The following is a 25,679-nucleotide window of genomic DNA, read 5'->3' as shown; positions in this document are numbered from 1 at the left end:
ATTCTCATGCATGTGCTGTGAGTGCTTTTCTGGCTGAGCCATCTCCATGGTCCCCCAGTGTTTCTATTTTTAAATGTTGTTTGTTGTAACCCTTGTGAGACACAGAGTTAGGGAAAAAGAAAGTGGAGCTGAGGATGTAGCTTGGATGCAGAAGGCACGCACAGTGTACATGGGCCCTGGATTCACTCTCCAGCACTTCCAGCATGTTAGAATAGCATTGCTTATTCAATTAGTATGTAAATAAAGGCAAACCAGCTCAGGTGAAGTGGATAAAGCAAGGGGAATTTTTTAAGGTCTCCTAAGGCTAGCTGTGCTGAGAACATGCTTAAACCTAACCCCAGCTGGTAAGATTTAAAGATGGAAAGTGTGTATGAAAATGAGGCAGAAGTTAAAGGTGGCCTCTTAGCCTGTGCCCCCAGCTGAGCCCTGCAGCTGCTGTTTATAAATCGGCTGCTTCCTAGGCTGTGCCACTAAGGTCCTTATGGACAATTCGTTCACCTCTCAGTGGTGGTTTAGCAGTATTTCAAGTCAGCTCAATACCCCTCTCCTAATAAGAACAGGACAAACTTGTTTAACATTTCCTCATACCACAGATTGTTTTCAGCAGGCCTCACCCACTCCCAGACAATAACAACATCCTTCCTGTGGGTTGGTGACCAGCTCTGCATCTGAGAGGTACAATAGGCATTTTACACAGTGGCCTTGCCACTTCTTTCTCTTTGTTTCAATTCCTTCTAGGATAGATAAGCTGAGACTCGGGAAGCAGAAGCACTCTCTTTTCCTAGTATTCCAGAGTAGTTCAACTCTTCCTGCCTCCCCTTTACAAGGTGCCTTCCCATTCCTGCTCTGAGTCAACCACCATTACATTGTCTGCCTAGGAGATAACTTAGTCTAGTTTTATACTCAGACCAGAATAAATATTTGGTGAAGAAAACAGTTTTGTCTTCAGTTGCCATGGTAGTGGCAGGGAAGGCCACGTTCCATCTGGGTCCCCTTAGTCCTGACTACCAGCTAGAGGACTTACAAATCCACTTGGTGTCACAGCAGCCAGAAAGGAAGTGCATTCTACACCCACACTTTAGTAAGTCAAACAAAGCAACAGGTGTTGGCTGTAAAAGTTGAAGTCACAGAAGGCCCTAGGGATGTCCCCCATACAGCGGGATCCCTAATTAAAGTTCATCTGTTGTAGCAGCTTTCTTCAGCTCTGGAGACTGTACTAATGAAGAGGTTCTCAGCCGGATTTCCTGCCCAGAGAGTGCTGGCAGATCTGACCTGCTGTGGCACTCATGGTAAGATGTACAGACACAGACACCGTAGCATTTATTTAATGGTGAAAGAGAAAGAGGGGAAGAGATGGCGGGGGTTGGGAGACAGTTTTCCTTGTTATCCTCAAAGGCTGGAAATGGTGCCTCCAAGAATCCCTAGGCAATCAGTATGGTTGCCTACAAAATACATCCCTATTTTGCCTAATTCATTTCTCACACATTTCCCCTCTCCTGGGATTGGATCTCCCATGTGTTTGTTGCATTTATTTTATTGCTATCTTCCTTCAAACTTTAAACTTCATTAGTCCTCGTGTCCTGGGATCCTAGGGCTTCTCATAGACTCCTTGATGCTTCGGTCTTATTGGCCTCATAGATTCTAAGGCACTTGGTTTGACCTCCTGAAGCTTTCAACTGCCCAGTCTTGTTGGTCAGCTTGGTGCAGTTTCCTCATTGCCATCTTCAATAAGGCTCAGCAGAGAAGAGGGCAATCTGGTCTGTCCTCGTGGGCATTTGGCTCTGAGTCCCGGCGGCTGAGTGGGGCTACCCGGCTAGTCCTCAGTCCCTGGGCAGAAAGGCAGGCTGTGAGCAAGTGTGCTTTCTGGAAGCCTCAGCTCCATACAGCCCAACTTCACATCTGATTTCTTCTCTGGTCAGTGGGTGGATCTCAACTGTGAAGCTGGCCAGAGGAAACAGACTCCAGTGTGCAGCTTTTCTCTTCCCAGGACAAGGTCCTGTTGTCACTCAGCCTACACATACTCCTTTAGCTCCTCAGAAAAGAACAGACTAAAATGAAGGGACATCTTGGTCTTTATGTTTGGATAGGTAGGGCAGTGTGTGTACTATTGAATATTCAGAAAGATGAGTTTATTTCAGAAATCAGAATCCTGTTGGTCCTTCTGGAGTGTTCCTGCAGTCACTCATAAGCAATGGGTGTGTTCAAAACCCTGCATGTACCCCAGGCACATAGGTGGAAATCATAAGGTGGAGTTTATGTGCTGAAAGGAACACCACCAACGTGGGGACACAGGCAATAAAAGTTGTAGTGTCACGATTTTTTAAAAAAAATAGTGGGTGGGGGAAAGACCAAGAGACAGAAGAAAACCCTACAGAGGAGATGTCTAGGGGCTGGGGCTTTTGTTGAGCTGACACATCTGACAGTATGTGGCAGCTATCCATGTGGTATATGTGGTGTGTGTGGTGTGTGTAGTATTTGTGGTGTGTGTGGTGTGGGGGAGAAACACATAGTAAAGGGATCTATGCAAAAAAAAAACATCTGACTCACTTGAGAGTTACGTGACCCACTTGAGGTTAGCTACTAATAGATGTTGGGAATGGGGAAGTGTGAAGGAAGCAGAGCAAGGGCCAGAGGTGTAGAACTAAAATCCCATCTACCAGGGAGCTGGAGGCAGGAGGATTGGGATGAAGTCTGTCTAGGATACAAAGCAAGGGCATAGAAGCCTGTGGAACTTAGAGAGACCCTGTCTCAAATGAAAAAGTCTGACAAATGGCCTGGGGTAGAGCTCAGTGATAGGGTGCTTGCTTATGTTGTGTTTGGCATCGTGCGTAGCTGGTTCAGATCCCAGCACCCCATCCCCAATCCTCCTACAGGAGACAGAATCTAGTACCCACAGGCTTTACTGACTCGGTCAGGTGTCATATTCATTGTCAGGGAGACACTAGGATGCTGTGAGTGTTCTCAGCAGTGATGTGGTGAGCACAGTATTATCTAAGGCCACTGGTGCTGATATTCTAGGAAGGTACCAGAAGAAAGAAGGACATGGGATTCACAGCTGGGGTAGCATGGAGTTGGGAAAAGATTTTCAACAGGTTAAGATGCACATCAAAGCCTTTAAGCTATAGCTTAAAGAGGGAGCTGAGACAATGGCCCCAAACAGAAGTCGGTGAGAAAGCCAGGCCTTCCACACCCGGTGGACAGCCAGTGATGCTTAAGAGTTCAGTGCTCAGGACCTTGGTCTTCTTACCCGCTCAAACCTCCTCTGCTTTTCCTTGTCCTTCAGCTTCAGGGCTGCATCCCACAGACATTCCCAGGTGCCCTGTCCCTGCATGCATTCTGAAATGATGCCTGGAAAAGTAGTAAATTGTTCCATTCATGTCACACGAGAGGCTGACGGGGTTTCCATAGAATGGGGCCTGCACCTTGCCTAATCTTACTGTGGTGGCTCACAAATCATGGGGAAATCACCTAGAACAACTGATATCTTCATGGCATCCACAGTGTGGTGCTTTTGAGGCTAAAGTTCTCTGATACCTAAAACGATTAAGCCAAAGTGACTGACAAGCCTCCCAAGCCTGAGAGTTTCCCCACAACCTCCATCTGCAAATTTGAATGAGAAAGCATCTGCTAACAAGATACCACTCCAGAACTTCTGACCCCAAATTCTCAGGGGGACCCAGACTCTTAAGCACCTTTCTCACACGTGGCATATTCAATAAAGGCCAATGAATGGAAAACACAGAAACTATAAAGATATTTTCCCAATTAAAAAAAATCCATATTCTGACCGGATTAATTTAGAAAATTTCAAGAGCATAAAATAGAAAGCAATATTTTCTAGAGTGTTGTTTTGAAATATATTGTCCTATGTTTTACATAGTTTCACAGGCAGGTGATTTTCCATTCTGTATACATGTAGGCTTGGATATGTCAAGGAATAGCTGCTCCTCCAAGCCCTACAACCAAGTAGTGCCAGGTTAGCCCAACTCTAAAACATGTTTCCCCTGCTAGCCCTTCTGGTCATATTTTTAGAAAGACCATCATATTAAACCAACACAGAGTCCACTGGGAATCTGTTACATTTGTTCAAATCTTTAGATGACTCAAGGAATTATAGGTTTCCAATGTATACATTTTCTGCTCTCCGGAGGCTGGTGGAATGATGGCGTGTGTGAGAGATGCACAGAACTTCCACACATCAGGAATCTTCAAATATTATGCCACACCTCCCACTGAAATACCCTGGCCTAATGGACTGTTGTCCTCTTTCTGAGGTTGGATGTTTCTAGAGTCCCTGAGTCCTCACTGGTAGTTCCTTCAGTTTGTCACTCCAGAGAAGAAAATGACAGCTTAAAACAGAGATGGGGTTACTGAGGCTCAGGAAGTCAAGGTGCTGCCTGAGGAGAGTGAAAGGCATTCTAGTTCCAGTGTGAAACCTGACAAAGGGAGACATACACCCCTGACTGAGCATGTGTACTTTTCTTCTCCAGAGCCCTTTGAACCTACTCCCATCCCACCCTGGAGCCTTATTAGCAACTTACAGAGCATAAACTCCAGTGAGAAGCCAGCAGGTAGATTTTGAAGCATATTGGAACTTAAGGACTAGAAAGGGAGGCCAATGTACAAAGGGAGGGCTCTGGACAGTGTCCGCTAAGAAACAAAGATCTGCTGCCCACAACTGTGTAGGTGAAGTTTGAATCAGATTCTCCATGCTCAGTCAAGCTTTGAGGTGACTGCAGCCCTAAACAGTGGCTGGATCTAGCCTGGGCTAGCCCTGACCTATAAAAGAGCTCCCCAATTCGTTAGCCTTAGAAATTGAGTAGGGCAATAAGTATGTGCTATGTGGCAATAAATAATGGCACAGTCAACAAATCCTGTTAATATGTCAACTGGAATTTGACTTTTGAACAACAACAGATCTTGGTGTCAGAGTATTTTAAGAGTTCAACATTATACCTTCTTCCTCCTAAAAGCTTTAAAAACACCTGGCATGGTTTTACAGCCTGCTATGTCATCTACTTCTTTGCTACTCTTGAACCCATGTGTAGCTACAGATGGTCAAATCTGTGATAACACAAAAATGTGTGCAATGATGCCCTACCACTCCCAAAGGAGAAAAGACATCCTTTCCTTCCAGGAGAAGGTCTTCTTGGTGACAACTGATTCTATTTTAAATGTTTAGAACTCAAGCTCTATTGTCAAGGAAATACCATAACCTCCAAACAAAAATAACTAGATACCTTTTGTATTAATATAAATGTTAGGAAGGCTGGGAGCAAACCAGATTCCATACATGAAAGTCTAGCCCTTAAAAGAAATCACTTAAGATTTTTAAACTTGGTAAGATACATAAGGTGATACCAAAATAAAAAGAAGGAGGAGGAGGAAGAAGAGGAGGAGGAGAAACAGGAGAAGGGGAAGAGGAAGAGGAGGAGGAGGAGGAGGAGGAGGAGGAGGAGGAGGAGGAAGAAGAAGAAGAAGAAGAAGAAGAAGAAGAAGAAGAAGAAGAAGAAGAAGAAGAAGAAGAAGAAGAAGAAGAAGAAGGAAGAAGAAGGAAGAAGAAGGAAGAAGAAGGAAGAAGAAGGAAGAAGAGGAAAGAAGGAAGAAGAGGAGAGGAGGGAAAACAATATCAAGAAGCAGTCACCATTCAAGGAGCATTGCTTAACTGCTTAGTAGGAAATTCTAAGTGGTCCTGAAGAAGTTGCAGCTACCTCCTCACGACTGGCAAAGAGAGGAGAGTTCTGCAAACTCGATAAGACTGCCTAGATATCATAGGTGCTTTGTGGGTTAGGTTATGTCTATGAAATACTCTATGTTATCTTATTTTATTTAATTGTCCACAAGAATTATCCTATCTTGATTGCAACTTCTAATGTCCCCAGAGAATGTGGGGCCACCCACTGGAGCATAGTCAGCCTACCAAGAGCCATGCCCTTAAAGAAAACCAGCTCTCCATCCTCTAGAGCAGTGCTTCTCAACCTTCTTAATGCTGTGATCCTTTAGTTCCCCAACCATAACATTATTTTCATTGCTGCTTTATAACTATAATTCTGCTACTGTGATGAATCATGGTGTAAATATTTGTGTTTTCCAGTGGTATGAGGTGACCCCTATAAAAAGGTCATTCAACACCCAATGGGGGCCTTTACCCATAGGCTGAAAACCATTGATCTAGAAACCATCAACTGTCCACCGTGCTTTTCTGTTAGATATGGGTGTTCATGAACCCCTTTGTGCTCCAAGCTAGAGTGCTGAGTTAACTAGATGTGGAAGGAGTGAAGTGAAGTTGTTTGGGTTATTGTGATGAAAACTATTTTATTAAATTCTCAAAGACTTAATAAAATGTATATTTAAAGATAAATACTTGCACTTTGACAAATGGGGAAACAGAATGATGTAGAACAAGCCCCTTGTTTTATTGGCTGATTTATGCCTTGTGCCATCTAATGCCCCATAGCAAGCTAATGATGGAGCACAGACAATGGTGTGGTAGCACATCGGAAGGCCAAGGAAAAAGATGTTTTTATGCACTGCTTCAGCTCCAAAGTAACTTTGTTCAGCATCCCCAAGAGTACCATTCTAGTCAATCCCTAGCGTTCCTTCAAGAAGTGCTCATGACAGCTCCAGGAAGTAGCACACTGTTGTTTCCAGGGAAACCCATCGAACAGCCCATCTCCTGCACAAGAGATAGAAATTATGGGCAGAATGGACCTCTCCCATCTGGGGCTTGGCTGTGTAACTCCCCTTTTCGTATCTACCTTCTGTGACAGTCATCAATTCATTAATACTTTAATTAGAAGGGGGACAGGAGAGCAAGAAAGGATGGAGGGACAGAGTGTGTTTGTATGTTTGTACACACATATTCCTATAAGTGTGGTATAGGCTGGCTCAGAAACTTCTAAGAATCTTTCTGTTCTTACCTCCCCTCATACTGAGGAAAAAGCCAGAATCTAACCTCTCAACATTTAAATCCCTGAATCTCCTGTTCTAAACCATAAGTCACAATCTTCTCAAAAGATTAAGATATGTTTGTTTAGCCTACATTTCTTAAATAATAGATATATGTGCAATGGTCTTTCCTTCACCAAAGTCCTACGTATTCTTCTGTGAGGGCCTCAGATGTCAACAGTCCAGCAATGGACCTGGGTCGAATGATGAAAGTTTGGGATCCTAGTTAAGGTCTCCTAATGGAAAAGGAAAAGTCTTTAGAATGTAAATACATCTATAGAATGATTTATCATAAATGCACACGATCTTACGAGCATAAACACTTTACAAAGTCAACCAGATTGACTAATTGAGTAGGTTCAATCATCTAAGCATGTGCAGCACAGACCACCCTCACCCTCATGCATGTTTGATTGGCATTTGTCAGAGAAAATGACCCACGGGTTCATTTCTTCTCCCCACTTAAATTAGCAATATGACTGGACCATCAAGTTAAGCAATCAAACACCAATTCCTTCCTTCTTTCCTTCCTTCCTTCCTTCCTTCCTTCCTTTCCTTCCTTCCTTTCTTCCTTCCTTCCTTCCTTCCTTCCTTCCTTCCTTCCTTCTTTCTTTTTTTCTTTCTTTTTTTCTTTTCCTTTCTGTGAGATCATATATTTTTGAGTTAAACAAGTGGAAAATAACAATCCTGGAAGCCAAGCTTTTATTTTTTAATTTTTTTCATCATAACAACTTTTCAACAGCTAAACCACTTCAGTAAACATGAGTAAAGACACAGAGAGCCCAGTCACAGCACGTGTTTACAACTAACTTAGAGACTCTTAAAAATAGGGTGTTTGATGGTCCACTGCCAAGATAGGAACTCCGGCAGCCTGGGGAGCCTGCTAATAAGAACAGTCCGTGTGCTGATGTCCCAGGAAAAAGCTTCAAGCCAGCCCTCAAACGTTTACTAAGAAGGTCCCCACAATGACAGAGAGACACTTAAATGCAGAGGCTAAGGTGAGACAGCAGGAAGCCTGTAGAGGTAAGGGGCCACTTAGGAACTAAGCATCATAAACTGCTGACTGGGGTCTAATCTGCAGACAAGAGCAGATACTGAAGCTTGCTGCCCTGGACAAAAATCTCACCACCCCAGAATTCCTCGGATTCTTCTTCCTCCCACTCCAAGCCTTGATTTCCGGTTCTTTGGACCTTGGAGCACTTTGGGAATCTGACAAAACCATGGAGTGGACTCACTGAACCTGTGTCTTGCAAGCCACAGTATATAACTGTGCATTCTATAGAGTAACCTGAAAACTAAGAAGCCAAGTCTCCTGTTTATCAGCACAAAAAGAGCTGCTGACAAGAATGGTGGAGGAACTGCATTCCTTTCCTCTCATTCCTGAGCCAAGGGCAGGACTTAGACATAACAACAGATTTACTGAGAAGTGTCATGGAAGCTTATAGCAAGATCTAATTCCCAAATAAAACTCCAAGGATAACTCATGTTCTGGGCTTCATGTTCGTCAGGTCCACACTTTCTGTGGGTACCCCATCCAAAGAACAAGTCTTTCAGAATATACACAACGGAGGTGCTATCTGCAGGGCTTTCATGTGTGAGGGTCTTGAGATAGTGATCTGGTTCCAAGCAGTGGGGGAAGAAGAGTGTCCACACCACACTTGCAGAAAAGAGGCTGCAACCCTGCAAGGACTACAAGGGGAAGGCAATTTATTTCTAAACATAAACCTCTTTTCTAAACAGATTATAGCCTCCTCATAGCATAATCAGGCTTTGGATCATTCCTCCACAGGAATTAACATTTCATCTGGAATATACGTTGAAGATACTCCATGTCTGGTTCCTGAGCATAACGAATCTATCCCAGAGAGCAGCCATGCCCACAGGGCCAGTGAGGATAATGACTCAGCATCGTTCTTCCCAGTGAGCACACGTTTTATTTCAGAATCCTCCACAGGCCTTCCAGGTGGCTGTAGAAACCTATCCCAGAATGCGAGCCAAAGCATATCTGTCAGTCACGGGCTCTACATGTTCCAGCACTTTCTGAGGCTTAGAAAACAGGAGACTGGCAACTCTCTCAAAGAGTGATCTACAGCCTTAGGCATTCCTTCTGAGCTGCATCTGCAGTTGCAAATACTTTGTTGCATTTGCTTACAAACTCAGGCCTGGATCAGAGGCAAGCTGGAGTCTGAGGACTCCAGGCAGCAAGGGACCCTGTTTAGAGTTAATAAGCCTCTAGCAGCTAGCAACAGTTCAAATTCTTACTGTCCCACTACTCAGCCCTCATCTCTATTTCCTTATCTGTCAAATGGGAATAATGTCATTGTTTAAGTACGGGGATATGAGCTAATACTTCATAAACATCTAGAACACTGCCTGATAAATTAGATACCTAATGTGATTTTTAAAAAAGCATACTGTACCAAAAGGCCATGATGAAGAACAATATTTCTCACTCTGCGGAGAACACGGTAGAAGAGACCGTGACCTCAAATTTTTATGCTCATAAAAGCTGGGAGTAGTGGCCCACAGCATTGATCTCAGCAACTGGGAAGCAGAAGCAAGTGAATTTCTTCGAGTGTGAGGCCAGTCCTGTCTACATAGTGAACTCCAGGATAGCCAGGACTATATTGTGAAACCCTGACTAAAAAACAAACAAAACAAAAACAGCATGCTTGTGAGGCCGCTAAGTTAGTTTAGTCAGCCATGAAGGCCTGAGTTCAGTCCCCACAACGTTTCTAGAAAAGCCAGGGTAAATACTATGTATTTGGAATCATTACTGGAAAGGAGAGACAGGAACAGGAGGGGCTCTCTGGCTGGTTAGCCTAGAATATGGTGAGTTCCAGGTAGTGAAAGACCGTGTTTCAAAACAGCAAACAGACACACATAAACAAGCAAAGAAGATGGTTAACACCTGAGAAACCCCAACTGAGACACCCTCTGGCCTCAACACATATGAACACACATGAGCCTTCATATACATATGTGCATGCATTCATTCACATATGCAAAAGTTCGTGTTTGTATATTTGTCAATATTGTTCAACATTTGCTGAATGATGCGTGCCAGACCTGTGACACCACAGTGGAACTTTAATTCGGATAAATAAAGCATAGTTTTACCTCCATCAGAAATGTCACTGATTACCCCCTACCGCTTTCTTTTGGTAAAAGAAAACATTCATCAACTTAAAGAAATGTATTCTCACTTGGATCTGAAATGCTTACAATGATCTCTTCTAAGCAAATAGCTGCAGATTTTTCCTTTAGGTTCCATCCAGATATCACTCAAAAAAAAAAAAAAAAAAAAAAAAAAAGTAACAGTTCCCATGAAGAAACATGGAGAATCTATTTGGAGTCCTTACTTTACAGCCCTTCTCCATAACCCTTGGTGTCATGAAAAAACGACAGCTAAGTGTTTTGTTTCATAAATTCAACCATACTTTCTCCCTGACTTGTTTTCTTACAAATTAATGATTGAATTAAGAAAAGGAGAAGTAAGAATAAGGAAACCACAGTCTCCAGCCTCCTGTATCTGGTTTGGTGTGGCTGGAGACTCCAGCACCCTCACTCCATTTATGGCTGCCATTCTTTTTAGAAGAGTCATTAACTTCCAGTTCTGTGTGGGTGAGCTGTCGAAGCTCAAGACCTTCACTGGCCCAGTCTAGCTGCAAATGCAATTAAGGATTTGTAACCCCACTTCCTCGACGTTGCTGCCAGGATGCCCTGTAGCGGACTGCAGGCGTGCAGGCTTAGCACAAACAGGTCTAAGCCCTTCCCACTTGTCAGCCCTGCAGAGAACACGTGGAGACGATGTGTGTGCCGTCCCTACATAGCACGGCTGCTATTTAACAGCATTGTTCCTCGACTTCTTCAAGTCTGTTTCTCATTCGTACCAACAGCTCTACTGGCAGCTTAGCAACAGCGCCGGGGTTCTGTGAGGAAAAGGTGGACGGTTCCCGTGTTAGCTTCTGATGCTTCCAGACGGTTGGCTATGCCACCATCCCCCGTGCTCCTGGTGCTAATTTTCTAACCATTGCTCTTCTGATTCCATTTTTCATTTCTTTCCTTTTCCCTCTTTCTCTCTTTACTTCATTCCCGTCCCTTTCCATCCCTTTCCCCCTTCCTTTCCCTCCCCTTTCCTTCTTCTCTCACTCCTTCCTTTCCTTTGTCAATGCTGAGGATCAAACTCGGGTCCTTAACACTGGCCAGTGGTCAACAGTCCACCCAGTGTTTCCGTTCCCAAGTGGGATGGGAATCTCCGCCGAAGGAACCGCCACATTTTCTCTACAGCTCTTGGCCCTCAGTGATCTCTGGCTGAAGAACTGCAGCAACTCTGCTTGGAGGCACCAAGGCCTCACTGTCAGCATTTCACACAAACTAGTGAACACAGGACCTGGGCTGAGCCAGGGAGACTGCGGTGGAGCTGTTGTGCTGAAGGGAGCAAAGGGAATTCTGAGAACTCTGAGCACAGACATTTTCTTGTGACTCTCACTTTGCAGAATGCTTCTCAGATTTGCTTTCCTCTAATTAACCCAGATATGTCCCCAACTGAGGAGCAGGGTGCTGTGCATAGCCGGTCACGTTTGTCCTGTCCCTTCCTTACATTAAGCTGTAAGCTCCATCCAGTGAGAAGTTTGGGCCGAGGCCCCAGCACAAGTACTCAAGGCCTACACCATCCCCATTCCTTACACCAACATTGTCCACTCATATGAGATACAACTAGAATCTGAGCCTGGAAAATCTTTTAAGACATTATCTACCCTCTGAATTTTTCAATCAGTCTTTTTTTAATCACATTAACACACCCTCTCCCTGCCACCCTCTGTTCTAGGTACATCTACGTTAAATGCGTAATTAAATATGTAGGACCTTGGCATAATCTCTTCTCCACCTTTTTTTCTTCCCCTAATTCTGAAAGCTTCATATGATAAGTACAGGTCACCCAACAACCTGGCAATGGGCTTAGCAGATATTTACTGCCAGCTCCGGGACTTTAAGGGCCTTGAATGCTTGTTGTAAACAAGACTGTCACGTTCCCTGGTCTCATGGAGTTTATAGTCCCACTGGGGGAAGAGAAGAAACACAGAAACCAGGAATTCAGATAATGATAAAATAAATTTCATGGTAAAAGTTATGAAGAAAATAAAAGCTACAAGAGGCTAAAGGATGCAGGAATCAGGGAGGCTCAACCATGGGCCTACTCTTTTAAGCAGCCATTAAGGTCTAGCCAAGCAGGGATACTAGAGCTGACATCTGTATGACCAGAATAATTCAGCAGGCAGAGTTCTAACCAGATCCAACCAGGTTGCTGGGGACATGGTGACTAGCCCAAGAGAACCACAGTGGCAGATGCCTGGAGCAGCCTACATGCCCCCTGTCACCCTAACTATTCCACACTGTTCTTTTCCTGGTTTCTATAAGTCAACATGATTTCATTTTTTATTTTTTATTTTGTATTGTCTTTTGCAGGGTTTTTAAAAATCGTTTTTGATGTGTTTCTTTCTTTCTAGTTTTCCTCTGAAATTACTCTCATAGTCACCTTGTGTCTACACATTAAAAACAGTTATTCTGAGTAAAGTGTGTGCTTGTACACATTGTGTGTGTATTGTGTATCGTGTGTGCATGTGCTGTATGTGTGTTGTATGTGTGCATGTGTGTGTTATGTTTGTGTGTTGTGCGTGTGTTGTGTTTGTGTGTGTGGGGGATGATGATGACTTTGGATACATTTTCTCAGCAAAAGTAAGAAGAAAAGCAACTTAATATCCTTTGCTTTAGGCATCAAAGAAAAAAGTCATATTGCACAGCATAACACCAAGACAGTTTCAGTTAAAAACCTTAACAAAAGAAATTCCAAGCTATTTAGAAGCAACTGGGGGAAAAAGTCAATATCTCTGTGACTCCAACATAACAATGAAGCCCTTCAATGAACACTATGACAACCTCGACCAAAGGAGGCTTTGATTCATGCCAGTTACATCTTTCTTTGTTAACAAAATGCACCCAGCTGTTCTGGAGCCTCAGACATGATCCAAAGACCCCCAAGATGCTGAGAGTCACAGGATGCCAAAGGGCTCTGCGCTAGCTGCTTCAGAGAGAGGGAGGGCGAGGTGTGTGTTGAGAATTCCTCTCTGTCTGATATTTGGAACATGTTTCCTTTGTTGGTGTGTTGGAGCAGATCTTGCTTATTTCTTCTTTCCAGTTCTATTAAATCCCTAAACAGAGCGGAGTTTTCAGGGCTTAGGGTTGCCCTGGGGAAATGGGTGATTATGCTCTCTGCTTAGGGTTTTAGTGATAAGGAAAAAATAGCAGTGGGCTGCATCCCATCCTCCAATCAACTTCTCTGACTGTCTTTTATAGTCCCCCTTTAAAAAGGAAACATATTTAAAGATGAAGTGGTGACAAGGACAGAATCCTGTTCATCAATCTGCACTCCTCAATTGTCGTGTGTCTGAGAGACAAACAGATGGGGAATGATGTGCGCACTTGAACATCCGTCAGCTCCTGAGAAGAACCAACATTTCATTTATATTCTGCATCGAATGCTAGCATCTCAGGTTGGTGCTCAACTCGGGAATCTTTACTCCACAGAAATGCTGCAAGCAGAGTAGATAGGTGTGGAATTGGGGAATCGGGGCTCCAGCTGCCAACAAATTAAACAAAGCACTTCTCTCCCAGTGCAGTTTCTTAAGCTATCTGGCCTGCCTAAGAAACCTTATGGTAGGTACCCTGCACTAAGAAATGAACGCTGCTGGCCTTTCCCCTTCTGACATTGCTGGAGCTTCACACCAAGGTTACCTTGCACTCTCTTTACCGATATATTTTTTAAAAAGTAAAAAAAAAATCCATCTTTATTAACTGTTTTTTATTGTTCCTTAATAAAACCATTCTGAAGATACTAAAGTCTAAGAAATAAAATCCCTATAGGCAGGAAGTATTCAAAAGAGTATCATTGAAACAGACCTCAGTGGCAGCCAAAACCACCGACCAGGTTCTTCTTAATTGTTTTAAAATGATGATGACAAGATGAATAGCAGTAAGAACAGAAGTCAGCACCAAGGAAGTGGAGAAGCTTTTACGTTTCACTGCTGGTTGGCATTCCTGCTTTCTGGGCTAGACTCTGACTGTATTGCTAATACAGGCAGCATGTAGGCTTAATACGATATCACTCATTTGTGTATTCATGTATTGTGAAGACTAAAATAAGGCACATGGAGCAGGGTAATTTCCCACAGAAAAGCAAGTGGAAATGGAGAAGGACGTTTTTAAAGGTGGAATCTGTTTCTTCCATGTATTCTGTCCCAGCTCACCAAGTCCTGAGTGACCTCCAGGATCGAATGCAATTACATCGGCCGTATACATTTGCTATGCTGTTTGAGTCTCCCAAGGGCAGCATAGCAGTAAGGGGGAGTGACATCTTTATGAGGTTAACCCTTTTCTATTTTAAGAGTAGACTACCGAAGGCAGATGTGACCCCTGGAGTGGAACAAGAATGCTGGAAATCTGCTAGTTAGGAGGAAGGAGAGGCCATCATCCAGAAAGAGGGGGAAATGATGTTCCTAGGAACAGTGAGCTAGGGAGGCCCAGGAGAGTTTGGATGCACAGGCTAAGAAAGTGGGGTGTCAGAGGTTGGGTGAAGGAAGCATGCCTGTGCCACGAGCTTGGCACTGGGCTGACCACCTGCTCAGTTTTCTGATTTCAAGTGTTATTTAACTTAACGCCACAACCCTTGGACAGATGTAGTATTTTTTTTTAAAGTAATGTATCCTCCGAAACTTGGATGGATCTAGCAGCCATTGCCCTGTACTGGTTTCCAGCCCTGGTTCTGTCAACCTTCGTAATTCTTTTAATAAATGCGAAAGAACCACTGGGAGACCAAGGGCATTGCGTGATCACTTAAAGTCTACCCTAAGAAAGGTTTCCAGTTCACGATCGCTTAAAATCTGCCCGAAGAAAGCTTTCCAGTCCATGTTGCCTCTACCGACAGAATTTTAATGTTTATTTCAATGCTACTGCTATCTTTGTCATGGTTTATGAGGTCATCTTGATAAACAATACTTTGTGTAGCCTCAAACAGATGTACAATCCCCTGAATTCTCCCCCTCGCTCTAATGTTGTTGTTGATGTTGTTTGTGTGTTTTGTGTCTTAATGAGCTTTAATTTCTTCATATAGAGTTTGGTCTGTTTTCTCTATGCAGGCTCATACAGGTCTATAAATTGTAGACTAGCGGCCTATTTTTAGAGCTACATGAACTAGCCCTCTGGGGGGGTGGGGACAGGCAGTATGGAGATGGGATGAAACAAGGAAGAAGATAGCTTTTGCTAGGAACACACTCCCTTGCGCGTCGTGTGTGCAGGATTTAGGGAGAGATGAACGGAAACCCCTTCCACGTGAGCATGTAATCCCACACAATGTGGCGTCTCTCTAGCCATTTTCACTCATTATATGTTAAGCAGTACAGGGCATCCTTATTCCAGAGATTACAGTGTGAGTCTTTTCTCTGAGGGCTGCTGAATCCAGTTAGACAAAACAACTCCCCTGCACCACACTCACATGAGCTAAGAAGACAGCAAGTGAAAAGGCTCCCCAGCCAGTGTGTTCCTGAGGGAAATGCTTGGCTGGGGCTCTCTCAGAAAGATATTGTTGCCTGGCCTATGGAAGATCAGGTTCCCAAGGAGAAAACCAATGTTTAATTTAGCACAAAGACAGCTCAGACTTTCTCTCTGGGGGACTGAGCTTGCAAACAGATCCACATGCACAGACTCTACCCCAGCAAAGGAAGCATTCTCTGCTGCAATGCTTGGGACTTGGACTAAACCGTCGTTTCTGTTGCTGTCAGGGGGCTGCTGCTCTCTCCTGTCTGTACTCTGGGCTTTCTCCATGCTGCTGTGAGACTACAATGGGATACTAGCAGACATGGTTTGCTGTGTCTGAATTACACGGTGTTGTGTGGCAATCAGACATGCCAAGCATAGCTGTTTTAGCACTTAAGTAAACCATGGCCATAACCAAAAATTTAACTGGTCATCAGCTTACTCAAGGAATGCTTTAACTTTTACATTTTATCCTCTCGAGATTCCCCAGAAATGAACAAGATATACCTAAGTCTTTGGGTCACCATTCCAAAGACCCAGTACAATGTATCCTGATCTGCTTATAATCCACTTCTTGGTACCATACTTGGTTGTCCTGACTTTGACTTTTTCAGATTACTCTGTGTGTCCTGATATCTGTTAGCAGACTTTTGCTTTAACTTCAGGTGACTATGAATGAATGTGTGTTCACAAGGGTGCACATGAGCATGTGCAAGTCATATATGCCATCTACTTTGGTTTTGTACTGGAACTCACCAGATCTCAGAGCTAGCGATCTGGCCAGTGAATCCTTGGGATTCTCCTCTCTAGCATGGGCACTGAACTCAGGTCTTCACGTTTGAGGGTTGGAGCAGTGAGAACTTTCCTGAGCCATCTCTTCAGCCTCAACTTAAGACAGGTAATGAACTTTCTGCTCAATCCATTAGGAGTACCTGAAAAAGTACGGTGAAGAACAAGGAATTCAGTGTGCTAGGCTCTCCATGGGACAGACCTGTTAGTGTGTGGGCTAAGAGCCACTAATGGAACTCATTTCTGGTAGAAGGGAAAATTAAAAACCACAATGATAGTGATTCCATGTCCCACAAAGGCCTGTCAGGGTGATTTGGGAAGCAAGAACACCACTAAAAATATGAACAAAGCCAAACAAACCCAGCTGAGGTTGATGTTACATTTTGTAAGCATCATTATCTTGAAGAAAGGTAACTGGGATCTCATCTCACATAACAGGAACAGACAAATCAAGACACATGGTGTTGACTGCATTCTTCTGGGTTAGACCCAGGAAACCATCACCCACCAAAAGGCCGGGCGTTCTTTTCTTTGTCACTGTTTCTCCATCAGCACCCCTCCCCCATCCCACTCTACCCCTGCCTGCTCTGGCTAAAAACCTCCAGCACTAAACTTGCTCCGATGTCCTAGCAGCAACGTTTTTCATCTTTGAATGTTGCTCAAGAAAGGCACATGCTAGGAGGCACTGGGCAAAGAAAATGTTCAAAACCAGGCACCACCTCGGAAAAAGAGCTGTAAATGTGAGCTGCTCAACGATTGCATGAGGGCAGGGTATATACTGGTGTTTACTTGCATAAGAGCTAACAAGTTTCTTGACAAGAATCTGCTTGCAGAAGCATACATTCTCCCTAGCAGAGGCCTTCTAACCATGTTTTTAACTCTGGGACTCGATTTATTTTTAGAACTATTTGCTAATTTGAATTAGAAATATAGTGAAATTGTTAAATTTAGGCCAGTCTCTTCAAAGGATTCAAATCTTAGTAGGTAATTGAAATAACTCATTCATTCACTGAATATGCCCTCTTCAGGCATAATAGAGATTCCGGGCAAGTTCGAAACTGAGGACGATGTGTTGTTAAGTCTCACTATCAACAACTCAACAAGAACACTAGCTATATTCTACCAGCAGGGAAATGGATCCCAGATGATGATCGAAACTACCGCATACGGGGACAGTGACACAGAACTCTGCACTAGCCTCAGCAAACACTCAGATAAGTACTGACACGGTTTACTGCGGCTCTCCATGGCGTCTCCCATTTGACTCATTTAATGAAGACCTGGTGTTTAGTTAGTTCTCTTACCATTATTTCTAAGGAAACTGAGGCAGGAGAATTTAACTGAGTTAACCAGGAAGACACAGCTATTACGTGGCAATCTCACCCTAGATCCCAGATTCATCCTAACTTCAGTAATCCACCTCCTTCAGTAATCCTACTTTAACATTTGATTTTCAACCCCATCCACACACCTTTAATAAGTGAGAATAGACTATCTAAAATTGCTTGTTTATGTAAACCTAACACTGTGCATGTCAAGGGTACTGAGTTTCCTCAAACTCTAGAAAACACCCGGGTCCACATTTATGTATGATTTCTAAGCCTCTGCTCGAATCATGAAGAAGCAAGAACTATAGTGAGTGTGTGAGCATTGCGCTCATGCTGGGACTGAGTCATTTTCATACCTGCTCCTTAAGTGACTTAACTGACTCTGCTGGCCTCTGGCCTTCCTCAGACCTTATACAGCACATGTAAACTTTCTCTTCAGACTGATGTTGTTTCACAGCTGTCCCTTACTGTCAGCCAGAAAGGTCAAAGATGGTAGAGAGACAGACTACTGTGAGTCAGAGGGTTGGGGGTTACTGGCCAGCCTCAGTTGTTCCTTCTCTAGACCCTGTAAAAGAGGGCTGATGGAGGACCCTGGTTTCTGTTGAACTCTAAGGTACCCAAGTCACCTGTTTGTATTGAAAACAAGTGCATCTCAAATGCTGTCCCTAATCAGAGTGTCCTATAAACTTTTCTGAATGCATCTTTTAATGACAAGATCTTTTCACACCAGGGTGCAAAACAACTCAGTTGCTGGAAGACTCTACCTGCTTATGAGGAGAAAGCATCGCACTGCTGACAGAGAAGTCTGCACAGGGTGGGGTTTCAGCTCCGTCCTTTCAGTTTCTCTTCCCTTCTAGCCAGTGTGCTTTTATAGAGCTCTGCTCTCAGTGCCAAAAGCTGTGCCAGGCTGCGTATAACTCACGATGAATGGGGAAGTGTGTAAACAGCAAAGCATTAAGCAGCCTTGGGGACTTGAAGCGCACAGGACAGAGCACTTAGGCTGTGTGCCCTGAGGAGAGGCGGATGGAGGGAAAGACTACACTTGTCTTGAAGCACATGAGAGATTCGTGTTGCTTCACCTCTCTGAGCTCCTCTGCCCCTTCCTGGCTCCCTATCAACCAGGCTCTCGTGACAGTGCCAGCATTTTCAGGGTGCTCCTGAACCCCACATTTTCCTACACTGCTTACCCACCCACACCGTTCCCTGCTCTAGCCCCTAAATATTTAACTGTTATGGCTACACGTGTTCCTGCAGTGCACACCCCATCTCAGGCTTAGTGCCCTCCTTGCTCCTTACAGGTTCTAAAGTGAGCCACATTCTTTATAAGATTTTTCCTGGCCTACACTTGGATCTCTTTCTTACCCACTAACTGTTTTCACATTTTATTTACTTTCTGTGTTCACCACCATGTTAATTTGATTAATAATATTAGCCATTCAGGCCTGGGACTCACAGAGACCCACCTGCCTCTGCCTGACTGTTTGTGCTGTTTGTTAAGGTTATTGTCCCTATGAGACAGAGTTGCACCTTGTAGCTCAGGCTAGCCCAGAACTTTTTAATGTAGCTCAGGCTGGTTTCAAGCTCCTGGCAACCCTCCACTGCCTGGGCCTCTGGTTGCTGGAATTTCAGGCATGAGTCATCATGTCTATTTTAGTGCTAGGGTCCTTGTTTCTAATACAGGACAAATGTCACCCATGCAACCTGCTGTGGTGGGTGTAGTGTGAAACATTAAACATATAAAGGGAGTTCCCTGGGTCTCATGGGTCTGTTTCCCTCTTTAGTTTTCTGTGTCAGTTTTAGGCCATTGGAAAGCTAGACAGTTCGGCTGCCCCATCACCGTGCAGGGGGAGATTCTCCACTGGACTGAGGGCAGCCTGACCGTGTCTTTAGCATGTCGCATCTTCTTTATTCCCACAGAGCCTGCTGGGGTGTGAAGGAAATTAGCATGAAAATGAAGGAGGAGGCATTTAGAGTTGTTTTCATTAAACACGGATGGCCTTGTCTGCAAATGCTGAACACATGCAAGGGGCTCTGTGTATAGAAAAACTGGTGGTTGCTTTTTCATTTTCAGAACTACTGGTAGTTGTTTCTTTTTTTTTTTCTCAATGAAATAACAATGCTAAGAATCAAAATAAATGATAAAATGTAGAAAACAGTCATGCTCACATCCCTAGTGATATGTAATTGCTGTGTCTAAGAATGTTTGAGACAACCCCCACATACCTCAGCGCCTAAGCACTTAAACTTTGTTAGAGGTACAGAGAAACCACAGGCATTAAAGTTTTAGACATAGAGAAAAATCTTGATGAGTGTTTTGAGCAGGAATTGGTGAGTAGTATTAGAAATGATACTATTTCCGGGAAAGCACACACTGCTGCAGAAAATGCGGAGCACCTGGCTGTGTATGACGTCACCCTGACGTCAGCACAGCCTTCTGACAGTGTTGGAAGAACATGTGTGCTGGGCTTTCTCCACTGCAGCCTTTGCCCAATGTTACTTGTGTGAGGTGGAAAGGCCCTGAGTAGGGTCGGTAAAGGAGATGGTGGCTGCATAAACAAATGATCACAATAATGTAAACTGACCTATCACAGTTTGAGAGAGACTGGTCATGTAGACCCCTACCCGGACTTTCAGATGTGCAGCCCCAAAACTCTGAGTTGGTCAATTGGAAACTTCAGAGACACCTGGGAATTTTGGTGATTCTTTAGCTGGGTTGACTTTCTTAACCCGAGAACTGGCATTTTAGAATGCTGTTGGCAACATATTGAGCTTTCCCATCCCAGTTGTGTAAACAACTCCTCTAAAACTCCTTAGACACTCTGGGGACACACCTTACCAAAGCTCGAGGGGTCCATAGAGAGCTTTAAAGGGTACACTGGAAAGCCACCTAAGACTTCACAGTCCCGCCCACTTTGGGTAGTGTTCCCTGAGACTTCAGAGATACTTAAATACACAGTTATTTTGGCTTTATCCTGACAGCCCTGATTTCACAAGACCAGTCCCTCTGTTTAGAATAAAAGCTATTTTACCACTTAAAATAGACAAGTGAAAGCTAAGCAGATCCCCACGAGCCACGGAGGAGTCCAGATTCATCCTCAATGCTCAGCATCAGTCCTGGGGATGTTTCTGTCTTGTTTTACTTTTGCTTCCCAACGCCTGGTCCCCAAACACCCATTAACCCATGTGCTTTCATGCACGAGCTGAATCTGTCGGACAGACGCCTACCCAATGGCTTTTCCTCTGCCATCAAGCAGGCTAGTGACCAAGCAGGCACCGAACCAAGGGATGAGCTCCCGGTCTGATCTGTGTAGAGAATGTCTGAAGCAGAAGGGGGCTTGGGACCACTTCTCTGCCCAGCCTACAGACAATGGTCTATGCCACAGAAAAAGAGTGTGTCTTGGGCAAGAGGGAAAGATTAATAATTTTCATGGATGTGCTAACTAAACCAGTGATTGTTGAGTTTTACAGCTCATTCGAAGACTCAAACATACTTCAGCAGAATGTGATTTAGTGGTAAAGTCTTCTCTGAGCAGCTAGAAAGGTGTCACAATCTCAGCGCTCCGTGAGGCCATGTTTGCAGTCTCTACAGATGCGGGCTTCCCCTCAACTGAAGCTACATGGAGAAACTGGCCGAGTAAGGGTGGCAGAATTAGGACTGACTTAGAGGTTATTCTTGCATTGTTCTTTACAGTCAAGCTATTAGAGAGCCCGGACTGTATATCTGCTTTGTGTAGAACGCCCGCAGAGACAACCTTATCCCAGCGAACAGAAGCTGTCCTTTCACCTTTCTCTGGCAGGCGGTACTGATGGCGCCCAAGGCGCTACTGCACACTGCATGCTGCTTACAGAACTTCACCAGGGTACACCACGCATATTTTAATGTAGGTGATCAATAATTGCCTCTTCCGAAGGGCATTCGTGGGCACTGATAGCGTACACATTAGCCAGTAAAGTGTTACCTTCAACACATCCTGACCACACAGATCTGCTTATGCACGTAGCTGCAATAAAATTACGAATTCTGACACACAATCTCAGTGATGTTCTTGGAGATTATTAACATTGCTCTCAACACAAGAGATGCTTAAGTAAAGTGAGAGTCTCTGGACGAGACACTTTAATGTCTGGCCCTTTCCCCTCCAGATTGCAGCAGCAGGAGCTCCATACAGAACCTGCCTCTCAGAGCAGAGTAACAGGGGGAGAAACAAACCACCACATGTAAAAGCTTAAGTACAGAGGGACTCCTAATAACTACAAAAGGGCGTCAGAGCAAACCCTGGGATAGTATACACTCTAATCCAAGAGTGAGCATGGGAACGGAGCTGCCACTTTTCTCACCTAACATACACCAAACCTCCTGGCTTCGTGCCTACACTCACAGAGGGTATTCCAGCAAGAGGCTATTTTCAGACATGGCTGGTCCGTGGAAGTGAGAAAGTGACTCCCTGAGAAAGGGTGGCACAGCAAACACCTTCAGGTTTTGCAATTGCAAACTGTTTAGTGGGGAAAGGCCAGGCAGCATTGCCCCTTTCATGATGGCCAAGGCAGGGCTACTTAAAGTTACAAGAATCACTCAAGTTGGTTTCATTTTTGCATCCTGTTACATTCCAGCAAAAAAAAAAGAACGTCATCAGCTTTCCTCCCAACTGGACAGAAGCAAAACCCAAGGAGGGCGTCAGGGAAAATGCTACCTTACTTGCTGAGTTTGGGAGGGAGAGCCACAGGAAAAGTCCACCCCAGGGGCTTCTCTAGGCTTGGCACTGGATAGAGATCGGGCTTCCCTCTGGGCTTGTCTGGGGGCCTGGCTCTCAGCATCATCCCCAGAAGCACTCACCAGGAGACTCTGAAGCACACAAAGCCACATTATTGGGAGACTTGCAGACAGATTATAAATTTACTGGAGACAATCAAGGCATTTAGTTACTTTTGGCTGCAGATGCTGGTGACACACACATGCACACAAACCTCATTCTACGCGCCCCCTTTCTTCTCCCCAGCATCCTTCTTTCCCTTCAGAAAACAAACTTCCCCTTAGCTGAGAATTCCAGGGAAAAGTGAGAATGGAGCAGTTGGGCCAGATAGGCATACAGGCCTAGAAACTCCAGGATAAACTGAATGGTTTCACTCAAGGATCAAGCCCAGGACAGTTTCATTATGGATAATTAGTTTCCATCTGGACATGGGAGTCCCAGAGTGACAGTTCTAGGTAGCCCAAGAAAAACGTTTGCCTTCTAGGGAAGAAGAGCAGTGGTCTCTGTTCCCAGACCTTTCTGGAAATCATGGGAACCAACACAGATGAAGAACATGGGAGACAGCAGCCAGGAAGAAGTAGTGGGCCAGCTGAAACAGGCTGAAACAGGCTGAAACAGGCCCTCTCTTCCCTTAGAATCCTTAGTACCGTCCTTCCTTGGAGCTTTCTGAATGTTGTGGGACTCCTGTGGCCATTTTCCACCTGTGCCTTTCATCAGGCTAGGCTTAGGCAGACTGAAGTTGTCCAGGGAGCCATCACAGAACCTTGAGAGCTTAGGAGGAGAAGTTTGTGGGCTTGGCTTCCTACTTCTATTGAAAGGCTAATGGCATAGTAGTTTGAGGGAAGCTGGAACACCACATGCAGTGGGTCACCTGACCAAGACTGATGACTCAAAGCTCTTTGCTCTGTGGGGTGTGTGTGTGGGGGGGATTGTTGTCTGCACCTCTGAGGAAGCACTTCCAGTCAGAAACTTACTCAGGCTTAAGGGTTTGGTGTGCTGTTACTAGTAGGGACTGAAGACAAGGTGCTTCCTGGAACCACAGTGCCTTCCACAAGTGCAGACAGCTAACAGTGCTTGATTGGAGGGTCCAGAACAAAGACTAGATTGGGGCCTGTGGTGAGAGCCTGTGAGGATCCTGGTAGTCCTTCTCCCAAGCATTCGCGCACTATCTGTGAGGTATTTCCTCATGTTTTTGTTTAAAACTGTGGGGACACTGTTATGCAATAGTTAACCACAGACACCCCTTAACTCCAGGGGAAGGTCACAGAAGGAGAAAGGGAATGGGGCAAGATGAACAGGTCAACTGAGCTAAGTTCCAGTCGAGTAAAGAATGTCTTGCTGGGCCTAATGGAGGCAATACGCTATAGCAAGAGGGTTCTCAAGGGTTTCTCAACTGAAAGGTCTTCTTTCATAAATTGTGGCCTGTGAGCCTCTGGAGAGCCCAGGTTCGGTTCTCAAGGAACATATGTTGGGTGTGGGACAATGACAGCGAACCCTGGTGGCTTCGACAGTGAGAGCTTATAACATACGCATGCCCCGCGGCTTTTGAGGGACTGGTGTCTTGGCCTTCTTCATGGCCATCCATTCCATATGAGGCCAAGACAGCCACCACCTTCGCAAAAGGCAACATGACCACAGCCAGAATCAGAGAAGAAAACCAGGTGCCTTACCGCAAGTAGAGCTGAGTTCCTCTGGTCCCCCGGGGTCGAAGCCGGCGGCTGCTGCTCTCGGTTTACCCCACCATTATCATTACTGGTCAGCCGGTGCTGTTGATGGTGGTGATAGTCTGGTGGAGGTGGTGGGGCTGTGCTTGCCGCCTGGGAGGCCACAGGAGGGGCAGTAGGGGGCGGTGGCGGGGCTGTGGTGGTGGCAGTTGTGGCTGTAGCCTTAGCATGTTTGCTGGCCTTCCTTGCCCCCTGGCCATGCTGGACCAGGCTAAGAAGCTGCATGGTGCTTTCCCTTTCTCGGTCTGAGCTCTCGGCCCTACCACGTTCATAGCGTCCTTCACAGCTTAGGTGGTGCTGTCGGCAGACAGCAATGCGAGCCCGCAGGCGTTCCACAATAGCACTGTGCACTCTCGGGGTGACTGAGCCCCCTCCAAGGAGCCCCGCCCCAGAAGCCCCCCCCAACCCTCCTGCGGGGGCCTGCGGGGGCGCTGTGTCCCCCATCTTGTTGGACACAATGATCACTGAGGTACCAGAGGCCGGTGCTGGTTACTGCAGGCAAAGCTGGTTTCAGTGTTCAGGGCCACATGGACAGAGGTCTTCAGAGGGTGGGGAGACAGTGGAGACGGTGTGGGGGAGGGGAGCTAGTAACAAGAGGGTGGGGAGAAAGATTAGAAACCAATTGGAGAGAGGAAGTTGGAAGCAAACCCTGATCAACTTATTCTAATTGCATTTGACAGCTCAGGAGAAGTTGGACAGAGTTGGTAGATTTTTTTTTCTCCCTCACCAGGCTGACAAGAGCCTCTAGGTACTTTGTAAGCACAAAGTCTGGGGGGACAGTTCAAGACTTCAGAGATTGTCAGAAGAAGCAGAAGCACATTGCGAAAGGAATCAAGAGTCATTAATGGAGATCCTGGCTCCCCTCACCTAGCTTTGGGAAATTATTTATAGGGGTGTTTCTACAGAGAAACACATTTCTCCGGGGTCTATGGCACCGGCAGCCTTCACTTTTACTCAGGTTAAAAAACAAACAACAGGACTGTTTCCCGAGGCTTCTGAAGTCATGTTCCAACTGCGAAATCCAGAAAGGCTGCGTTGGTTTCTCCGTCCCTTTCTCTCCCTCCGGTGTTGGTGTTTTCTCCTCCTGGGGGGCAGAGTAGGAGGCAGTCTTCTCCCCAAAGAAGACAGCTTTCAGTCTTAACAATGTCAGTAATTGGGCTTCAGAACCGTGATCTTTTCTTCAAGCTAATCCAATCACCGGCAAAATCCCGATCCCCTCTTAGGTTTCTTAGTCTTAAATGAAAGCAGTCTGAAGTGGCTGGCTACTGAGAGAGCTCCTTCAACACATTTCTCCCCTTTCCCACTTACGTTTTCATTCCTCACCCCCCTTTTATTCTAATACAGTATCAAGAGAGACAAAGTCTTCCGAGAGTAATTTACAAACGATGGTCAAACTTACAAACTTCCAGCAAATTGCACCGAGTCATGTCCAGCCACTTTTCTGTCCACTTTTGTACATTCCATGCCCGGCCAGTGGCTCAGAGGGTCTGGACTCCCAAAGGCAATGTGGCTCTATCTCTTGTAATGCTTCGCTTTATAGATGGGGG

At 45.1% G+C, this 25,679-nt stretch overlaps 1 protein-coding gene across 1 annotated transcript in view; it reads right to left on the bottom strand.

Annotated features, from left to right (window-relative positions):
- The window catches only part of MAML2 (mastermind like transcriptional coactivator 2), a 305,834-nt gene extending 280,480 nt beyond the window's left edge, over positions 1 to 25,354 (bottom strand). The window contains exon 1 of the mRNA XM_080929861.1: positions 24,079 to 25,354. Within this exon, the coding sequence (XP_080785987.1) occupies positions 24,079 to 24,576 (498 nt within the window). The 5' untranslated portion in view covers positions 24,577 to 25,354. The remainder of the gene's footprint in view (positions 1 to 24,078) is intronic.
- Between the last annotated feature and the right edge of the window lie 325 nt (positions 25,355 to 25,679).

This window comes from Micromys minutus (assembly GCF_963924665.1).
Source record: "Micromys minutus genome assembly, chromosome: 16".
In the NCBI taxonomy this organism is placed as follows: Eukaryota; Metazoa; Chordata; class Mammalia; order Rodentia; family Muridae; genus Micromys; species Micromys minutus.
Note: the sequence above shows the minus strand (reverse complement) of the source record. Positions and strands in the feature narration are given on the sequence as shown.